General features: G+C 41.4%; 1 protein-coding gene across 1 annotated transcript in view; it reads left to right on the top strand.

Annotated features, from left to right (window-relative positions):
- Positions 1–19568, top strand: part of Mgat5 (alpha-1,6-mannosylglycoprotein 6-beta-N-acetylglucosaminyltransferase) — a 331078-nt gene that overhangs the window by 105167 nt on the left and 206343 nt on the right. The window contains exon 3 of the mRNA XM_077798161.1: positions 18424–18806. Coding sequence (XP_077654287.1) covers positions 18566–18806 — 241 coding nt within the window. The 5' untranslated portion in view covers positions 18424–18565. The remainder of the gene's footprint in view (positions 1–18423; positions 18807–19568) is intronic.

Genomic DNA, 19568 nt, shown 5'->3' with positions numbered 1-19568 from the left:
ACTGTGACAAATGATCTGATAACCAAGACAGCTACTAAGTGACTAATGGGTGGGTAGTGTATACAGCCTGGATACGGTGAAAAAAGGGATGATCACATCCAGAGTGGGATGGTGTGAAATGCTACTCAAATGATGCATTTAAAACTTTATTTTTAGAATTTTTAATGAAATATTTTCAGACTGTGAGTGACTAGTGGGTAACTCAAACTAGAAAGCAATACTGAAGGTAAAGAGAGGGACTGCTGTGTACTCTTATGGACAATTTATATTGACATGAAATTGACATTGGCAGGTTACTGACAAGTAGTTGACAGAACTAGGAAACAGAGCCATTTCTAGCATCCATTTCTCTTGCCAGCATGGAATGTAGCACTTCCGTTACAGGAATATTGGATTCTCTCTTGATCTCCTGGGACACATGTTAACATAGGAATGGTGTGGGCATAATTGATTCTGTGAGGGGTGGTGCTTGTGGTGCATGTTGTAAGAAAGTGTGTGAGATTTTGATTACAACCACTTGTTTATCCTTGTAAAGTGGATTATACTCCAGAGAGCTTGCCAAGAATAAATTTGAGCAGTGTAATTCTATCTAGTGACCTAGGGTCACAACTTCCTTATGTAAGAAGTCAGAACTGCCACAACAGGTTTCATGCTGAAAAGATCGTACCGGTGTTTATTCTTGAATCTCAGATTCAGTTAGCTTAAAATTATGTCAGTGGAAATGGTTTCCCAGGCATGTGTACATCTTGCTTTACTTTATTGTCTATAGATTCTGAGACATAGGGTGCATGGTTTCTTTTGTTGTTGTTGTTGGTCTTGTTTTGATTGTGATTTTAAAATAGTGTTTTCTAGGGAATGTCTTTACACAGCAAATCATAAAGTGCGCTTTTGCTTTGTGAGGTGGATATTATTATGGATCATAACGAATTTAGTGGAATGAATTTCAGGCTCTGAGATGCTGACCCAGGAAATTCTTTGAAGTAGCAATCTAGACCAGACCTGGAAGTCGGGCTTGGTCATTGAGGACTGCTTGCCTTCCACATCAGAACTGATGGACAGGGTGGGAAAATGCATTCTATCAGTTACAGTGACATTTTGCTGACACATGCCTGTATTTTCTGTGTTTCACACAGATGTGCTTACATCTCTTGAAACAAGGAACTGAAAAGCAGGAAGCAAACCACTATCTGCTTCAGAATAAAACTAGGTCAGCAAAAGCCAACCTTATGCTTTCAGATCAGGCATCAGGGTAGCGTCTGCGCCTGACTCATAGATCCCTCTGTACCCCCTTAAAGAGTCAGAAGCCTCCCTCTGTAATGTCACCTCTCATCAAGGATCAGGCACCAGAATTGTCTCTTTGCAACTTAGAACCCCTTTTATTGATGAGGAACCTTGGTTTTCATTTCTACAATTTTCTAAAGCAAGCATAGGACTGGATTTTGTTAGTGCTGAGAATTTAATCTGATCTTAATTCCCAATCCTTTCTACCCGACCAGCTTTCCTGTCTATCCATGTGAAACTTTCCAGCTTCTGCTCTAGCCCTTCTGAATAATTTCAGAGCAGTCTCCTGAGAGAAAGGGTGCGAATACCAACTTTTTTTCATGGTCAACTAGCAGCCATCGGAGGTGTGTCTCTGAGTGAAGGAGTCAGACCATGCTTGGTGGCTGCTGGTGTCCTTTGATGATGGACACCATGAGGGGAATTTGTGGTCCAAAGAGAGAAGGAGGCAGCCAGATGGAAGCTTGTCTGATTGATAGCTCTGTGTTTCTCATATTCCAGGTTACTGAATTGGGGAAACAGTTCTGGGAATGAGAAGCAGCTTTTGGGGGTGAGGAGTTGGGGCTTCATGCTCTTCAGAGAGACTGTCAGAGCAGTGATGGCTATATTTTTCAAGACAACACCAGTGGTTGGAGATAATAGCTCCTTTATTGACAAAGGAGACTAAAAGGAATTTTCTTAACAAATATTAAGTACTCAGTGCACATAGCACTTGAATCTCTTCCTTCTGGAGTCTGAATCCTAACAGAAAGTACACTATAGAATTAAAAGTCAAATGTGTGTATTGTGTCAAGAATTATAAGATTGTGGTGTACATTCCAGAGACAGCAATATGGCCCTGTCCTTCAATTAGAGTGACCAGCCATCTGACTCTACCTGACACATGAGGGTTTTCTAGGACAAGGGTCTTTAGTTCTGATACCAGGACAAATCGTTCACCCTGCTTTTAACAATGTTTGTGGCCCTGGGCAAGCCACACTGAGTTTGTGTACCTTGGGCTCTGCATCTCTCTTGTTAGATGGCATTTAACTTTCCCTCCAGTTTCTTCGGGTTAGCATTGAGGTGTGACTCATTTACAAGTTAGTAGAGCGAGAAGTCAGTACTTTTCAGAGTGCTTTGAAAGTGATGATCAGAAATTGATGTTTGAGGACATTACCAGTGACGGTTTAATAGTTGAGAAGAGCTGAGCAATTAGGGCATAATATCGAACACTTTACAAGGGGGGGGGCGGTCACTGAAGCAAATGAGCAAGACTGTAAATCATTTGAACTTAAGGTGTCTTGTGTTTTGCTGCTGCTTTCTTTGTACAAGGCTATAGAGCTTCACCATCAAATGCTTGAAAAGGTGATTGTTTGTATCAGAACGCTGCAGTTGTGGCTTGTTTAACTCAGAATTTTTTTTTTTTTAAGATTCTAAGTTAGTTCCAGTATTGAAAAAAAGAGATTTGACCGAAACAATGCAGTTCTGGTATCTCTCGAAAGATTGGGAGGCCTGGCCACCCCAGATTGTCTTGGCTCAAGTCGTCCCCTATTTGGAGCAAAGAAATGGCTGCCCACCCTAGATGGGGCACATTGTTCCTGGTTCGCCACATCCCTGCTCCTCTCTCCTCTGCCACCATCCCTCCTCAGACCAATCCTCCTGTAGTCCCACTCACTTATTAATAATCACCTGGGCAGGTGAACATCTGGCTTAATGGTTCTCAGCCTTAGAATTCCTTGGGATGCTCAAAATGACATGGCTTTCCTGGCCCTACTCAGACCAGCTACTTCATAATTTTGGGGAGGGGAGAGGGTTAGGATTTATGTTTGAAAAGTCTCCCAAAGTGATTTTGATAAGACAGTGAAGATTGAGAACCCAATGTCTCAACTTGATCCTGAGGCCAGTTTTGATGGAGAGAAGAACCATGGAACAAAGAAACCAAGGAAAACTGTACCCTGACCCAATAGATCACAGTCTAAGTGTTAACTCCCTTGGGAAAAATCAGGGCACTTGTCAAAGGAAGTATCCAAATGTCATATGCATGGCACATTTTCTAAGGTATTAGTAAACTTCCCCAAGATCCTGCTACAGTAGTCTAGGCATTTAAATCATTTTGGTAATAGCCATATATTTGTTTTGTTTTGTTTTTGCATGGGGTGATCATAGAAGTATTTTTAATGGACTTGTAAATCTAGTGGTCATAAGGAGTAAGTGACATGGATTTATATTTGAGGCAAAGGAAGAAAGGGAGGGGGCAATAGTTAAAATTAACTTTGGGGGTTTTCTCTTTGTATAATGACTTCATTCATCTGTAATTCTCTCACTGCAAATCAATTTCTATCATCTGTTGCTGGCCTTCTCCCCTTCCCATCAGGACTGCTTTCTAGCCTCTGAGTGTTGTTATTCTGAATCATTAAAAAAAAAAAAATCAAGTAGCCAGCAAATGAAAACCTTTTATTGTCAATGAAAGTTAAAATCAGAGGGCTTAGACACCACCTATTTTTCTGCTTAATTTTATGTGTCTGCAAAATGAAGGTTTTGAGATGTGTTATGACTGATTATTCAAAGCTTCCCTTAGTCCTGGAATCCCACTCAAGCCCAAATATTGCGACCCAGTCATTCCAGTTTAGGGCTGTTCTTCCCCAGGATCCTGGCCTGCATACAAAGCTTGGAGCTGTCAGTCAGTGGCTTCAGGAACTTGCTTTTATTCATCTTTCATCCCATGGCAGCTAGCCAGGGCTTTACCTTACTTGGGCTATGTGAGACCCAATTTGGCTGTAGGATCTCCATGAAGTCTCCAAGGCTTCTCTCCAACTAGAAGTCTTTGGGATCCAATTATAGAGCCCTGATTTGGCTGCTCTGTGGGGATGTGGGAGGAGTAGGTATCTCCAAGGGCAGGAACCATCTCTTGAACTGTGTTTTCTGTCCTCAATACTTAGCCCTTTAGGGGACACCTTAGCAAGCTCCTTCCATGAAATTTGGTCTAATGGGTCATCACTTTCTAGTTGTGCCCTCATATATAGGTTTAATTCTGTAGAAATTTCCCTAATGTCTCTTTGGTAGAGTTGCAAGACAGAAATAGTAAGACTCGTCTCTCTCTACAATCATGATACATGTTAGTAATCTCCCCTGTTCCTCAGGGTAGCCTCTGAATTTAAGTGCTTATGTGTTGACCTTTCTTGTTCTGTTCCTGTCTGCTAAGCTCTAATAGCAGAACTGTTTTGCAGCTGCCTAAATTTTACCCATCCCTTCTGGTATTCTCAATCCCCCACTGAGACTCCACACTCAACCATTCTGGACTCTACTCCTTATCATGGGTTCAGCACACCTCCTAGCAGAGATGGTGCACTGAGTAGACCAGGGAAGAGATTGGAGTAGGTGTCTACAGGACTACCTGGGAAGTTTTCTTTTTTAATCCCAGCAGAACCTCCACCCAGAATGACAGAAGCAGGTTTGGAGGAGGCAGATACTCTCCTGATGATTGGTAGGAAAGCAACATCTATTAATCAAATTAGATATTTTTTATGTGCCAGATCAAATTATTTCACACACCTACCCTTTTTGGCTTGTTCCATTCATTCATCTCCTAAACCTAGAGGCCTACTAGATGTCAAGATCTCTGAAAGGAGCTGAGGTATCCTTGAGCATTTGTTAAGAAGCCAGATGGCCAATATCTACCGACTCTTACTACCTGGTATGCAAGATGGCCTTGAAAGGATTACTTAGTAGTTCTTTCTGCCTCAGTTTGTCCTGCTCTAAATGGAAACAATATTATTACTTCCCTCATAGCCTTAGAATGAGCATTCTATGAGAGGATGTATATTAAAGTAATAACATTGAGCCCACCAGGATACTCCAGGATCATCTTTTTAAAGTCAGCTGATTAGCGCCTTAGTTTCAGCTGATACCACATTCCCATTTGCCATGTGTCTTAATCTGTTTTCTTTTGCTGTAATGGAACACCTGAGACTGGGTAATAAATAAAAGAGGATTCTCACTGTTCTGGAGTCCTGGAAGTTCAAGACCAGGCAGCCTCATCTAGCAAGTGCTTCATCATAACATGGTGTATAGCAACACATTGCAGGGGTGAGTGGGTGCATATGGAAGAAGAGGGGCTGAGGGAACCAGACATTTTATAACAATCCACTCTTGGGAGAACTAATCTGTACCTATAGAACTCTTGAGACAAATGTTCATCCCTTTATGAGGGCAGTGCTTCCAAGACTCAGGCATCTCCCAACACCAACATGTTGGCAGTTAAGTCTCAACATGAGTTTTCACAGGGACAAACTACCATGTCTGCAATAGATTCTGGGGATGGGGCTCTGGATGGACTCGGGCGCCATTATTCTGGCTGCCACAGCTATCCTGTTCCTTTTTATTTAATTACTTATCATGATATGTTCCCCAAAGATTTAAAACATATAATGCAGGAAGATAGCTAAAAATAAATAAAATAAATGAGAAATCGAGAAAATGAGAGAAGGAAAGTACGAGCTAGGAGTGAAGTTTATACAGCACAAAATATGAACCAGGGTCCAGCTTACTACCTGGAAGTGGACTGTCATTTTGGCTCTGAGCTTTTCCCAGCTCCTTTGTAGACACCCGTATTATCTCTTTGGCTTTGTTTTGATGATGGAGTAGAATCCAGCTAATTGTTCAGATGCTCTGATGAATGTTTTTGATATTAAAATGAAGGAGAACTTTCTTCTGTAGGTCCCCCTGTATACACGAAGTGTAATGAATGAAACCTTTGACGTGTTTGTGGTGAACTCAACCACTGTTTCACCTGGCCACCAATGTTACTTACTGCTTTCCATATTGGATCAAAAGCACATTTCTTTGAAGACGACTTCCATGATGTCGTGCAAAGGCAGGCCAAATCCAGGGATTTGAAATATCTAGAGCAGCATTTCCCCTGGGGGATTCTTACCAGGGGATTTTTGAGGGTGTCCTGAGCTTTCATTCTAAATGGCACTGATGTTTCTTTTTTTATTTTTGAAGGTCATTAAATAAAATACATATTTACATAGATGATTCCATATCTCCCTGTAAGCTGGAAGTGTTTGAAAGCCTGCAAGGTTTTCAGGCTCTTAGTGGCATTTGGAAGACAATTCTGCACTAGCAACCCATTAGATTTTTTGCCATTATGTGTTTTATTGTAATAAAAAAAATCATAACCTTATGCACAGTTGGTTAAAGACAGGATGCATTAGGGAAAAAAAGTCAAAGTGTAATTATTGAGGATTATACTGAAAATTCTTACATACCCCACCCCCCCGCAGATTATCACCCATCTAGCCAAAAGTTACATTCATCTGACCAAAATTCTTTTGGCATATATTTCAGTATTTCAAAAAAAATCAGTTTTTAGAAAGAGGAAATAGTATGACTGTTATAGACATTTTGATTTTAATTTATTAGAATTAAAGATTCACACACCTGCATCTTGTTATTGTAAGAAATGCTTTCAAATAACTGCCGGAAACCACCTGTCTTAGCCTGATATTTAGAAACAAAACAGGAAAAAAAATTAAAATAAACATACGGTGATTTGGAGGTGCCAATTAATTGTACCCTCCCTTCTTTCTGAGTTCTGAACTAGAGGAAAAAAGAAATAGCCAAATGAAGATTAAAATACAATACCATATGTGTGACATCCTGGGTGTAATCCTCAGCACCTGAACAAATAAATAAAAATCAATTATAATACTAGCTTTATTAGGGTAAGGCAGAGTTGGAGGGCATGGCTTGGTTGCAGGACTTGCTGAACTACTTTAGATGGGTCTCACATACCCACCTGGTGATGTCCTGTAGCCAGGAGTGGGTAAGGACGCACTGTGAATTGACCCACAGGAGCAGGAAGAGAGACGGTATTCAGTCTCCCAGAGCTGAGTTGTTAGCCTCTCTCCCCCAGAAAGCTGTGAACCCTCCAAAGCAGATGTAGGCCTGGTCCTTCTCTCTGGTTTCTTCCTTGGAAATGGAGCAAATGTTTTGCATGAAAAGGAAGTAGAGAGTCCTTCCTGTGTAAACCATTTGATTTGTTTTGAAATCCAGATACAAGAAATTCCAAACATTGGGAAGTTTCTTGTCTAGGTTTGATGTCAGGGCCAGTAATTAGATTGCTGTCTGGTTTTGAATATGCATTTGGTCCCTACACCAAGTGCATACTAATTATAAGTTTGAAATGGATTTTATGGACAGATTTATACTTTTTTCTTATATAATAATATAAGTGCTATGTGTTATATATTAAATGGGCAAAAGGTAATTTGTCATTAATCACTTGGAACATTAGCAGAGGTGGTATCAAAATTGCATAAAATTTAATACCTTCTTTCAAAAATGAATTAAGATTTTACTTTAGCACTCATCATATGTGAACTAAATTTAAGAAATGATTAAAAAAAGTCCTAAGGGATGAGGGTTGTGGCTGTGTGTGTGCAGGTGGGGGAGACTATTACTGTGAAAGGGGCTCCTAGGTCACAAAAGGCTGGGTAAAGCTGGTCTTGAACAGTGGGTGGATTGTGAGTACCTTAAGTCATCTTTCAGATAGTTTCTTTCAGCAAAACTTTGAAAGGCTATCAATGGCCATGAACTCACTATTGTGTGCCTTGGAAAATGTCTGAACTGAAGCCATTTCCAGGAGATTAACTATTGTTTGATGTCCTCTTATGCAAAATTAGAGCACCTGATGGAGACACTTACTTCCCTTGAAGGCTGTTCCTCTTTGAAGTTAACTGGGGAAGTATTTGTGGTTGTTAGGCAGGTGTTCTAAAATGAGTACTTTAGCAATTAGGAAACAACAAGAACTCAGTAAACCTCCTGTGATGTCTAACTTGGACTTGTGCAAAATATTTGTACAGTAGCTGTGTAAAGTGCTTTGCTGTTGGTAGTTACTTGCTGTGTCAGTTATACTTGGGAAGATAAGTATCCAAATTGTATATTTAATGGTGGGGGGCAGTACTAGGGATCAAACCAAGGGGTGCTTTACACCTGAGCTACATCCCCAGAACTTTTTTTTTTTTATTATTTTGAGACAAAGTCTTGCTAAGTTGAGGAGGCTAGTCTTAAATTTGTGATCCTCCTGCCTCAGCCTCCTAAGTTGCTGGGTTTACAGGCATGCATCCCTACACCCTGTTGTATCATTGATTTTAGCCTAATGAGTCAAAACCCTTAATGTTAGTCAGCAATTAGAAAGCAGGACAAGTTTTCCTGTGGGCACTTCCAGTTCATGATGTTAAAACCATGTTTTCTTTGTGTATGATTGTCATCTCAGCTGGATGTCAGCAGGATATACATCTGACATATTCAATGGTTATCCCAAATTATTAAGTGCTCTGCTGTGTATCTTATAAAAAGGAAAATTGTGCAGCTGGGGTGGTGTTATTCCTCAGAGAACGTTGGGCAGAGGGGAGACATTTTTTCCTACTCTTTTAAAAACTGGTGCATTATGGTTGTACATAATGGTAGGATTTGTTATTAGGGAATCACACCGATTGTCACAGCTCTCAGTTATGAAGGGTTTTGGAGTATCCTAACTGCATCTAGTGGAGAGAGGCCAGGGTTGCTGCCAAGTATCAGTTATGCCAAAATGGGGAGTCTTTGGATTATGGGGATTTGATTTTTCAGGAAGCCGTGCTGTTTGTCTTGGTTTAGTAGATGTTTTCAGAATTCTTGGGGTTCCTGTGGTTTCATTTTGTGTTCATGGGAAATTCTGCCAGTTGTGAATAATCTATAAGCCTGGTGAATGAAATTCGTAGAAGAACATGGGATGCTCTTATCTGATTCAGCAGGGACAACTTCCTGCTCACTCTTATCCTCTTTCTTCTTTGTCCACCAGCTAGTTATGTGCCTACCTAAGGGCCTAAATGAATAAAATCATCAGATGTTGATTTCTGATTCTTTTCCCTTCCCCACCATGCCCTCTAGTGGAGACAGCCCATGTGAATAGGGGAACATAGTAGGGGTGGGGTGGGGAGCATTGAGACAAGAAGGAGTGCACACGCAGGGTACAGAATCATCAACCCTGTTACTTTGTTGAAAATATATTTTGCTATTGATGCTACAAATGGAGCCCTGAAGTCCACTTAGTGGACAGTGTAACTACAAGACAAGCATCTGCTTTAGATGGGTGGGGCTGAAGATTTTCCTTTTCCGGCCCACATTCGAAAGTAGCAGTGGCATAATATAGAAAACCCTGGCACAGGATGGGCATGCTTTGATCACTTCAGATGTAAAAAGGAATGGGCTGTTTGAAATCCCACCATGACAAGAACCTCTCCAAGAATTCCCAGGTATGTTGACTGAGTTCCTATTTTTCAGTTAGTTACTCAACAGAAGACCAGTGTAGCCAGTCCTCAAGGGAGCAGGCTGCTTGCACTTGGAATGTTTAGAAAGAAAGGGACCAAGGTCATGAACTTGCAAATGAGCCGTCTTTGTTCATACCCATTCATAGGCAGCTTGGCTGTTTGCTCCTGAGCTTGTTTGCTCCCTAGAAATGAAGGAGAGCACAGTTTATCATAGCTCTCAAGGGATGGCTGCAGGCTGGGCTCTGGGATTGGGTTCATGTTTATGTCACTGGCCCTGTACAGCTGTGCCATTCAGGAGAATAGACAACCATAGATCATCTTCCTGTGGAATTGGACCTATTTGTGGGGAAAAAGCTCCTTCCTCCTCCAGTTTCCTTTTAACAAAAAACAGGAGACATTTAGAGCAAGAATCCACCTCACTCTCCATCCCATCTTTCTTCTTTATACCAATAATTCTGCAAGTATCTACTTTTCTTTCAATAGTTTCTTAATTCTCCCAACCCCCTGAAGTTGGTAGAACTTACAGCTTCTTTATACCACTGGACTGTGGGTTCTGGTTTGTGTTTCCTATCAATAGGTCTCTTCCTTTCTGATTTTCCATAAGTGACTTGTAGATTTCAACCTATGTTGGCAGAGACCACCATACAGGTGACAGGATGTGGGTGCTGTTTTTTTTCTAGTTGCAGACTCCAACTAGAAAACATGGCACTTGTAGACCTCAGGGTCTTCCTCTGTAAGTTGAGGGTTTGTACTTGGTTACTACAAAATTGATTATGGTTCCTGAGTCTCTATAAACCTATGTGATACATTTTAATTGATCATATTTCTTTCTACGTTGACCGAGTTAGCATACAGTAGATTTCTGTGCCCATGTTTGGGTTCAGAGGCGTGGAAGCCCAGGTTCAATTGATTTTGAATAGAAATGGCTATTATTTTTAGAAATAGTTTGTCAAGTACTCTAAGGTACTTGACAAACTATTTTTTATTTGTTTTAATTTTTTTGTTTTAGTTAGTTATATATAACAGTAGAATGCATTTATGCACTTTGATATACATAGATGGGATATAATTTTATTTTTCTGAGTGTATATGTTACAGAATCATATTGGTCATGCAGTCACATATACACATACAGTAATAATCTCTGTTTCATCCCCACATACCCTCCCTTCCACCTCCCATCACTTCCCTCTACCTAATTTAAGGTAATGCTATTCTTCCCTAGTGCCCCCCCACCCCCCCTTATTGTGAATTAGTATCCACATATTAGAGAAAACGTTCAGCCTTTGGTTTTGTGGGATTGGCTTATTTTGCTTAGCATGATATTCTCCAGCTCCAACCATTTACTGGCAAATGCCATAATTTCACTCTACTTTAAAGCTGAATAATATTTCATTGAGTATATATACCACATTTTCTTTATCCATTCATCTATTGAGGGACACCTAGGTTGGTTCCATAGTTTAGCTATTGTTAGTTGAGCTTCTATAAACATTGATGTGGCTGCATCACTATAGTATGCTGATTTTTAAGTCCTTTGGGTAAAGTATCTCTTAATGTAAGTTGATATAGATACTAGAAAAGTAGACATCATTTTAATATTGGATCATTAACATCTAAAGATGACTTGTCACTCCTTTTGGAATGGGAATCAGGCAAGAAGTTTCTGAAACTTACAGTGTATGACTGATGCTCACCTAGAATTTGATTAAGGCAGAATTCTTTGTGATACCATTTTATATGCGTAGATATGTGGGCTTAAATTTTAAGAAGGAAACAAGAAGGGATAGGGGTGTAGCTCAGTACTAGAGCACTTGCCTAGCATGAGTGAGGCCCAGGAGTCAGTCCCAACACCACAAAAAACATTTTTTAAAAGAAAAAAAGAAAAAAGGTGGGTGGACAAGGTCACTTCCAAGCATTAATTTTCTAACCAATGACATAGATCTTCAAAGTTCAAATTCCATGTACAGAGGTAATGAAGGAAGTTTTGTTCTGAGTCTCTTCAATATTAATTGATACATATATTAATTATGTCCAGTTTCTTAAGATTTGACATATAAAACTAATTTTTAAACAAAAATTTTGAAAATAACATTTTAATTGAGGAAACTAAAAATTAAATTTAAATTGGTGTGTGTGGAATCTCTGGAACATCTCTGGGATCCCTCGTAGTCTTTGGAACATAGTTTTGAGAATCGTTAACTCACTCGGTCTGTCATAGTCATCCTGCTCTCAAAGTACTCTGTTTTTCCAGAATTTTCCTCATTTTGTGCACACAGAAATGGAGATAAGGAGACCAGCATGGTGCCAATCAGTAAAACAAGCTGTAAATTAACAAGCTGTAAATTTCCAAGCTTTTGATTTTCCAAGCTTCCCCTTTCTCCTGTCCTTTTCGTGATTGTCTTAGAATAAGAATGAAGCCAGAAGCCTCTGTGGAAGGTTTCCCTGCTGATCTTGGACAAGTTTCCCTTCTCCTTCCCTTCTTGGACATCCTTTTGTTCTCATAGGCTCACTGCCCTGCCCCTTCTAGAACTGTTCCTCTGGAGCTTCAGTCTCATTTTCTTCTTTTGATATGTATCCCTATCAGGCTGCCTGTAGTTTAACCTTTCCCATTCAAGGACACTCTAATTTTCTCTGCCATGAGACAAAACCTTAGGGTAAAAGTCTGTTCAGAAGATTGTCTTGGAAGTCATTGATCATCTATGTACCTTCCTCTTATTCCCTCTCCCTAGCTTTTCATCTAGCCAACACTTAATGAACATCACTGTGTACAAGGCATTGCCCTGGCTGGCATTTCTTATTTCCGGGACCTCATAGAGCCATCGGGGAGATGAAGCAAGATTTTGCTATAAAACAGTGGGTAAGACACTCTTTGGGAGGAGCAGGAATTGCCATGGATATTCCAATGAGGATGAGCTCGAACAGTCTAGGGAGGCTGGGGAAACTTCATACAGAAGGCATGACTAAATTGTGAGATGGAAATATGAATGGGATTTCCCCAGGTAAAATGGGTGAGCGTAACTGAGTTTCTTGAATGTTATAGCACAGAGTCAGGATAAAGTTAGGCCCCAGAACTACCATTTGAAGACAGATAAAGTAGTGCAGGTGGTTTGCGGTGAGGACAGAAGAGGTATGTAATGACTTAGAGCAGTGTGGTCCAAGGTAAGTATGGCATCGTCTTTAAGGGCTGTTGGACAAGACTAAATCTCTGTGGTTCGGGCTAGCATCACTTCTGAAGGAACAGGCGTCTCCACCTTCATCCCTCCTCTTAAGAAGCAGGTCTTGGTGGAAGACATGGGGCTGCCATGGACTTTGGATGTTCTGGAGATTGATCTGGAGGTTGTAAGAGCAGCCAGGTCTAGTGAATTGGAGGCAGATTGCTCCATGTAATTTCCATTTGTTGCCAGGCCTGTGGTCAGCCCTCAGGGATGGCACAGTCTGGTCTTGGCTGAGCTGTAAGGAATGAGGGAAGAGGCGGCAGTAGGCCCATGGAGCCCTTCTTCATACCCTTAACTTCATAGTGGAAGTTGTTTTTTTTTCCTAACGACTTTATTGAGATATGATTCACATGTTGTATCATGCTGCCATTGAACATGAAGAACTCAGTGGCATTTATTTATTTAGATACTGGGGAATTGAACCCACACATGCTTTACCATTGAGCCACATCCCCAACCCTTTTCTTTTAAAATTGGAGTGAGTCAGTGTCTCACTAAGATGTTTAGTGCCTCACTTAGTTGCTAAGGCTGGCCTCAAACTTGTGATACTCCTGCTTCAGCATCCCGAGTTGCTGGGATTACAGGCGTGTGCCCTTACACCCAGATCAGTGGCTTTTGATATATCTATAGAATTCTCTTCTATAAACACAGTTTCAGAGCATTGTTGTTACCCTGAAAAGAAACTCTGTATATCTATGATGTCACTTCCCAATTCCTCTATTCTCTACCCTCTTCCTAGCCCTTAGCAAGCACTAGTGTACCTTTTGTCTCTATGGATTTGTCTATTTTAGACATTTTATGTAAATGGAATCATATGTGATTTTTCAGTAACTGAGATATTTTTTCACTTAGCATAATGTTCTCAAGGATCAGCCGTATTTCGTATCATCAATTCTTCATTCCTTTGTGGCCAAATAATATTCCAGTTTAGCCTAAAGCTAGTTTTGTTTATCCATTTCTCTGTTGATGGAGATTTGGGTTGTTTTTCTATTATGAATAATACTGCTATGATAATTGGTCAGTTTTTGTGTGGACCTAAGTTTTCATTTCTCTTGGGAGAATTCCTGGGAGCATATTGTTTGGATTACATGGTAGCTCCCTATTTAAGTATTTGAGGAACCACAACATTTTTCCACAACAGTTTCCAACACTGGCTGTACCATTTTACATTCCCACCAGCTGTATGAGAATATTCCATTTTTCCACATCCTCACCAACACTTGTTCTTGCCTATATTGATTGATCTTGACTGTCCAAATGGATGTAAAGCCATGTCTTATTATAATTTTGATTTCCCTTAATGGTTAATGATACCAAACATCTTTGTATGTTCTTTTTTTCCTTTTTCCAATTAGGAGAACTGACATATTTCCTTTCCAAAGATCTTTGAACACATTTGAAAAGGAAGAAGCCAGATTTTACTGTGTTGAGAAATAAGTGGGAAAGAAGAAATAAATGATACTCTTTTAGGAAACAGAATGGAGGGGATATGTGTAGGGGCAGAAATGGCATGAACTTCTGTCTTGAGGACTGATGAAATCATGGCTCTGGGCTGTCAACCATCTGGTTGGCAACAGCGTCCTCTAAGATTTACTATATAGTTCTTTATTCTGTCCCTTGGATTCACTTAGCTATAGGACCCAACTGCTAAGTTTTGAGGCAGGCACATTCTCAGCTTGAAAGACTACTTTTTGATTGCTGTTAGTCCAAGGGCTCTCCATTAATTGTGTTCATTACTAATGATCATCATTAGTCCTTTTTTGGCACCAAGGCTCTCTGCAAAGATGGCTGTCCTGGATCCTCATTATCTTCCTGTTACTGTGGGAGATAGGGGTGTCTCCTGAATCATGCTTTTGAAAAGTTTTAAATTCTGTCTCCTTAACAGGAACCGTAGAGGTGAATTCTAATGTGCATGCTGATGGTTTCTGTAATTTCACACTCTGCATTCCACTAGAGGAAAGATCATCCCTGGCGATTCTATAATCACTTAATACCTGGGCCCTCAAGTACTCTGAACTCTTTATAGCTAGGGATTTTCACAGCAAATTTGCATCTGTCTAAGCTAGAATAATTTCATGCAGGCTAGGTTTCTTGGCCATCTTCTTCTTACCCCTTGAATGCATCATCTTGGTAGATCTGACCCTCCCAAGGCAAAGGTTTAGTAGCCTTCCACCTTCTAACAGAGCACTTGTCTACTTCCTGTTCTTGGTCTTTCCATGGCTTAAATTGTGCAGACTTGAGCAGTCTCTCCGGTGGGTTCACTGAGGAAGTAGAGTGGGGCTTTCTGCCTGAAAGTTGACCCGTAATTCCTGTCAACAGTTGGGTCTGTGTGCTGAAATAATCAACGAAAATAACCCACAAACTGTCCTCCTTGGTATAGCACCTCATTACTTGTCCTGGGGGACTAGTGAGTATAGGTTATCAAAAAGGAAGCACAGTCACTTCCTGAGGAAGTCGGAGCAGTGCCCAGTTAGTGGAGTGCTTTAACCACTCTAGCCTCCTTAGGGCAGAAGTTCTAACTGGCTCCCTGTTCAGTCAAAAGGGCCCGAGGGAAACAGGTACTCCATGTGTGTGTATTGGTAGAACACATGGCAGAAAGAAAGAAAGGGAAGATGCTGTTCAGCTGGTCATTGCTTAGTAGGGCAGAATACAGTGCCATGGTGCCCCATGATAAGTTTGTTTATTCAACAGATATTTTATTGTGCTTTGCCTTTCTCTGAGAAGGTATGCACAGATGGTCCCTGAATTGGAATAGTTTGACTTAGGATTTGTGGAACATTTTATTATCAAGTAGGATTTGCATTAGATGCTTTTGCCCTATTGGATGCTAATGTAATTGTTCCAAGTATAATTCAGATGGGCCAGATCAAACTGAGTTCACTAGGTTAGGTGTGTTAAATACATTTTCAACTTCATAATTTCAATGTAGGCTGTGTTTGTTAGGATGTAAACCCAGCCTAAGTGGGGAAGCATCTGTGTATTGTAGGGCTGGTGGTGGTGGAGGGGAGAGGCGCTCTCCCAAACAATGTCATGGTATCTCACTGTGTTAGCTTTGCATCATTGTGAAAAAATATCTGAGATGATCAACTTGTAAGGAGGAAAGACTATTTTAGCTTACAGTTTAGGAGGTTTGAGTCCATGATTGGCTGGTCCTTTACTTTTTTCTCCTATAGAAAAACATCATGGAAAGCATGTGGCCAAGGAGGGCTCTTGGATATTGGTTGGGGTCCTAATATCCCCTTCAAGGCCACACTCCCAATGACCCACTTCCTTTCACTAGATCCCTCTTACTAAAGGTTCTACCATCTCTCAATAGCACCACCGACTGGGGACCAAACCTTCAACATATGAACCTTTGGGGTGCATTGAAGTTGCAATCTATAGTACCCACTCAGAAACTGGTAAACAATCCAAAGTAGCCAGACAAGTGTTTTAGATTTCAGACCAAGAAGGGAACACTGTAGGCTAGAGCAGTGGGGAACGTGGGCTGAGACAGGGGGGGCTTGGAGAGCAGGCTGGATTTGGATTGGCAGCGTGACACAGTGAAGCAAGATGGCCAGGTGGAAGGAGCAGCTTGAGGGAAGAGGAGGAGCTGCCTGAAGGATGCATCGGGTTCATGGTGATGAGCAGAACAGCAGGTGTGTAGGGTACAGGAGCTTATGTTTTAAAGTAGCTCAAGATGGGATTTGAGCCTAATCACACTAATCACATTGGCCTGGTGATGGCATAACACAGTGATGTAAGGCATGCACCTGGAATCTGACTGTGTGGATTAGGGATTCTGAAATTGAGCATGCATCAGGATCGCCCTGTGGGTTTGTTGATGCAAGGCTCTAGGCCTCCAGAGTTGCTGATTCAGTAGGTCTGGGGTAGGGCTGGAGAATATGCATTTCTCACTGGTGAGTTCAGGGATCACTTTGAGAACTGCTACCCTAGAATTCAGAGGTTAACATACCTTTTCTGTTAAGGGCCAGAAAGGCAAATATTTTAGACTTTGTGCTACATAGGGTCTGCATATGTATTCTTCTTTGTTACTTTCCATATTCCTGTAAGCATGTACATCCTGAGCCTTATACAGATAAGCTGTTGGGGGAATGGGAAAGGGAGGGGCAGCTGGATGCAAGTTTACTGATCCCAGGGCTTCCTTAGGTTATCTCTCCTCTGCCACCTAGCTGATTGATTATTGCTCAGCAATCTCCTGTAACTTTATTTTCTCATCTAATTTGTTTCTCATAAATGGGAGATGGTAATATTAATACTTACTAGAACTTTTATGAGCATCCAACAAGCTAAGGTACAAAGCAGCATTTAACACAATATCTGGGATACAGCTAGAACTTATTTATTATTTAATGTTATTAGTAGAAGTACCTGTTGACAGGTGAGGGGAAGGCCTTAAGAGACAGACCAACAGAGATCCACTGAATTACACACTCTGTAATCTAATTGCTCCAAGATCCTGCTATCATGTTCTCTTAGGCTGCTTGCAAAGAAGATCCCTTTGACCCAAAACATTTGCACTCTGCAATACATCCTGGGTTAGTCCCTTGTAGGAGATCATTGCTTAGCCTCTCCTCGAGTGGCACTTTTGTCAACTGGCTGGTTCCTGAACCTAGGTCTCTAGCAGAAAAGGCAGCAGATAAACTGGAATACTGGTAACCCCTTTGCAGTCTATGGTCAGGTCCCCCTTGCTGAGAAGCCCTGATTAAGAACTTTGGCGCATCATGTGCTGGTATCACATGGGATCGACCACCTTAGTTTATGAAACTCTGTCCTTTAACTTTTCACTTTGCTACAGGATAGGAGTGAAAGTGAGAACCACAGAAAAGCAGACAGCCTGGTACTTTGTGTTTCCTGTGTTTCACAGTGTACCAGTGAACAAATGAAAATCGGTTTTCGTTTAAGATAGCTAGAACTAAGGTGGGGGTGGAGCTCAGTGTTGGAGCACAGGCCTTGCATGCTGGGTTTCTGGGTTCGATAGCAAGCACTGCAAAAAAAAAAAAAAAAAAAAGCTGGCACAGAAAGATCAGTGACTGTACCTCTGGCTCTCTCTGTGCTAAGAGAATTATCTCATCTTTAAACACTGATAGTGAAAGCCAGGCATGGTTAAATAAGATGGGGGTTCTCTCTCACTTCCTTGTTGCCTACCCTTGAGAGGACATCCACTTTCTTGCTGACCTCTTCAGCTGCATGCACTAATCCTTGTCCAAAGCACATAATAGTGACTTTGTGAGCTCAAGTTACAGACACACAAAGTACCCCATGGTATGACTCTATCCTCTGCTTAGGTTTTTGCTGATATGCAGTAAAATATCCTTCTATCTCTTCCCCACCTTGCAAAGCAAGCTTCCTGTTTTGACCTTGGTCCAGATAGGAGCAGCCCCACTACACCTGTTAACTCACTCAGACACACTTCCCCGGCCGTGTTTGTACAGCTTCTTGTTGTCTCACTAGATTTCCCCTCTCAGCTTACACATGCCAAATCATAAATTAAGGTGCCGAACCAGCAAATAAAGAAAAAAAAAAAAAAGGAAGTTGACATTTGATGTTGAGCTATCCGAGTGAAATCATGACTTCTGGCTTGTTTTGCTACGCTTTACCACGGCCACTTTGCTAACTGTCGTCCTCCTTCACAGCAGAATGGAAGCAAGGAAAGGAAATCGGCTGACCCAGGAGCCCGAGTGAGACCCGCAGACTTGCAGACACAACCTACACCATGAACTTGAGTCCACCTTCTATGTGTTGAGAGCCAAGGGCAGGTGAAGTTGCCAGAGAGCAATGGCTCTTTTTACTCCCTGGAAGTTGTCCTCTCAGAAGCTGGGCTTTTTCCTGGTGACTTTTGGCTTCATTTGGGGTATGATGCTTCTGCATTTTACCATCCAACAGCGAACTCAGCCTGAAAGCAGCTCTGTGCTGCGGGAGCAAATCCTGGACCTCAGCAAAAGGTACATCAAGGCACTGGCAGAAGAAAACAGGAATGTGGTAGATGGACCATACGCTGGTGTCATGACAGCTTATGGTAAGTGCTGTGCTAGGGATGGTGGGGGGATGGCGGGAGTTTGGCCGGGAGCCAGTGAAAGAATCCTGGAGGCTCCTAGACTTGAACTTGCCATTGATTATTCATTACTGTCGCTTCTTGGGTAATGAATCACATACACGGGGACACTTTTAGACAGGTAAAGCAATGCCTTTTGGGAGATGGCAAGCTCCTGTGCACACAGATACCCCCCCCCCACCCCAGCGATGGTCAGTACAGGCAGCACTCTGGGTCATGTTTACAGCTGGATCCTCCTCCATCAACACATTTCTGGACTGCCTGATCTCAAATGGGAGTGTTTTCATGGAACGCTGAAAAACACATTATCTGTCCCTACACAAAACTTAATTAGGGATGGTGGGGATGAGGTGAAGTGGGGTGAGGAGGGTGGGGAAGAGTGTTTTTTGTGAATGTCACCAAGCTTAGAGCCAAATGTGTGTGTGTGTGTGTGTGTGTGTGTGTGTGTGTGTGTGTGTGTGTGTGTCCGGGCAGTGTGCAGGACATGGGAGCTTATGTGAGGGCTAATAGCTAATAGCTTTTCTTTTTGCCCTTTTCAGATTTGACTGCTCTTGTTTCTTGCTCTTGTCTCACTTTGAGAGAAATCTTTTTGTACCTGTTGCTTATTTTTAGGCACCTCAGATACTTTTTTGAGATAATATAGAGTAAAAAATATATATACAAATATAGGATATCTTTTCTTTCAGTAAAATTTATGCTGAATTGTAGACAAAAGAAAAATAGAGA

Source organism: Urocitellus parryii, chromosome 1, assembly GCF_045843805.1.
Source record: "Urocitellus parryii isolate mUroPar1 chromosome 1, mUroPar1.hap1, whole genome shotgun sequence".
NCBI classification, from domain to species: domain Eukaryota; kingdom Metazoa; phylum Chordata; class Mammalia; order Rodentia; family Sciuridae; genus Urocitellus; species Urocitellus parryii.
This window is presented reverse-complemented; position numbering and strand designations above follow the sequence as displayed.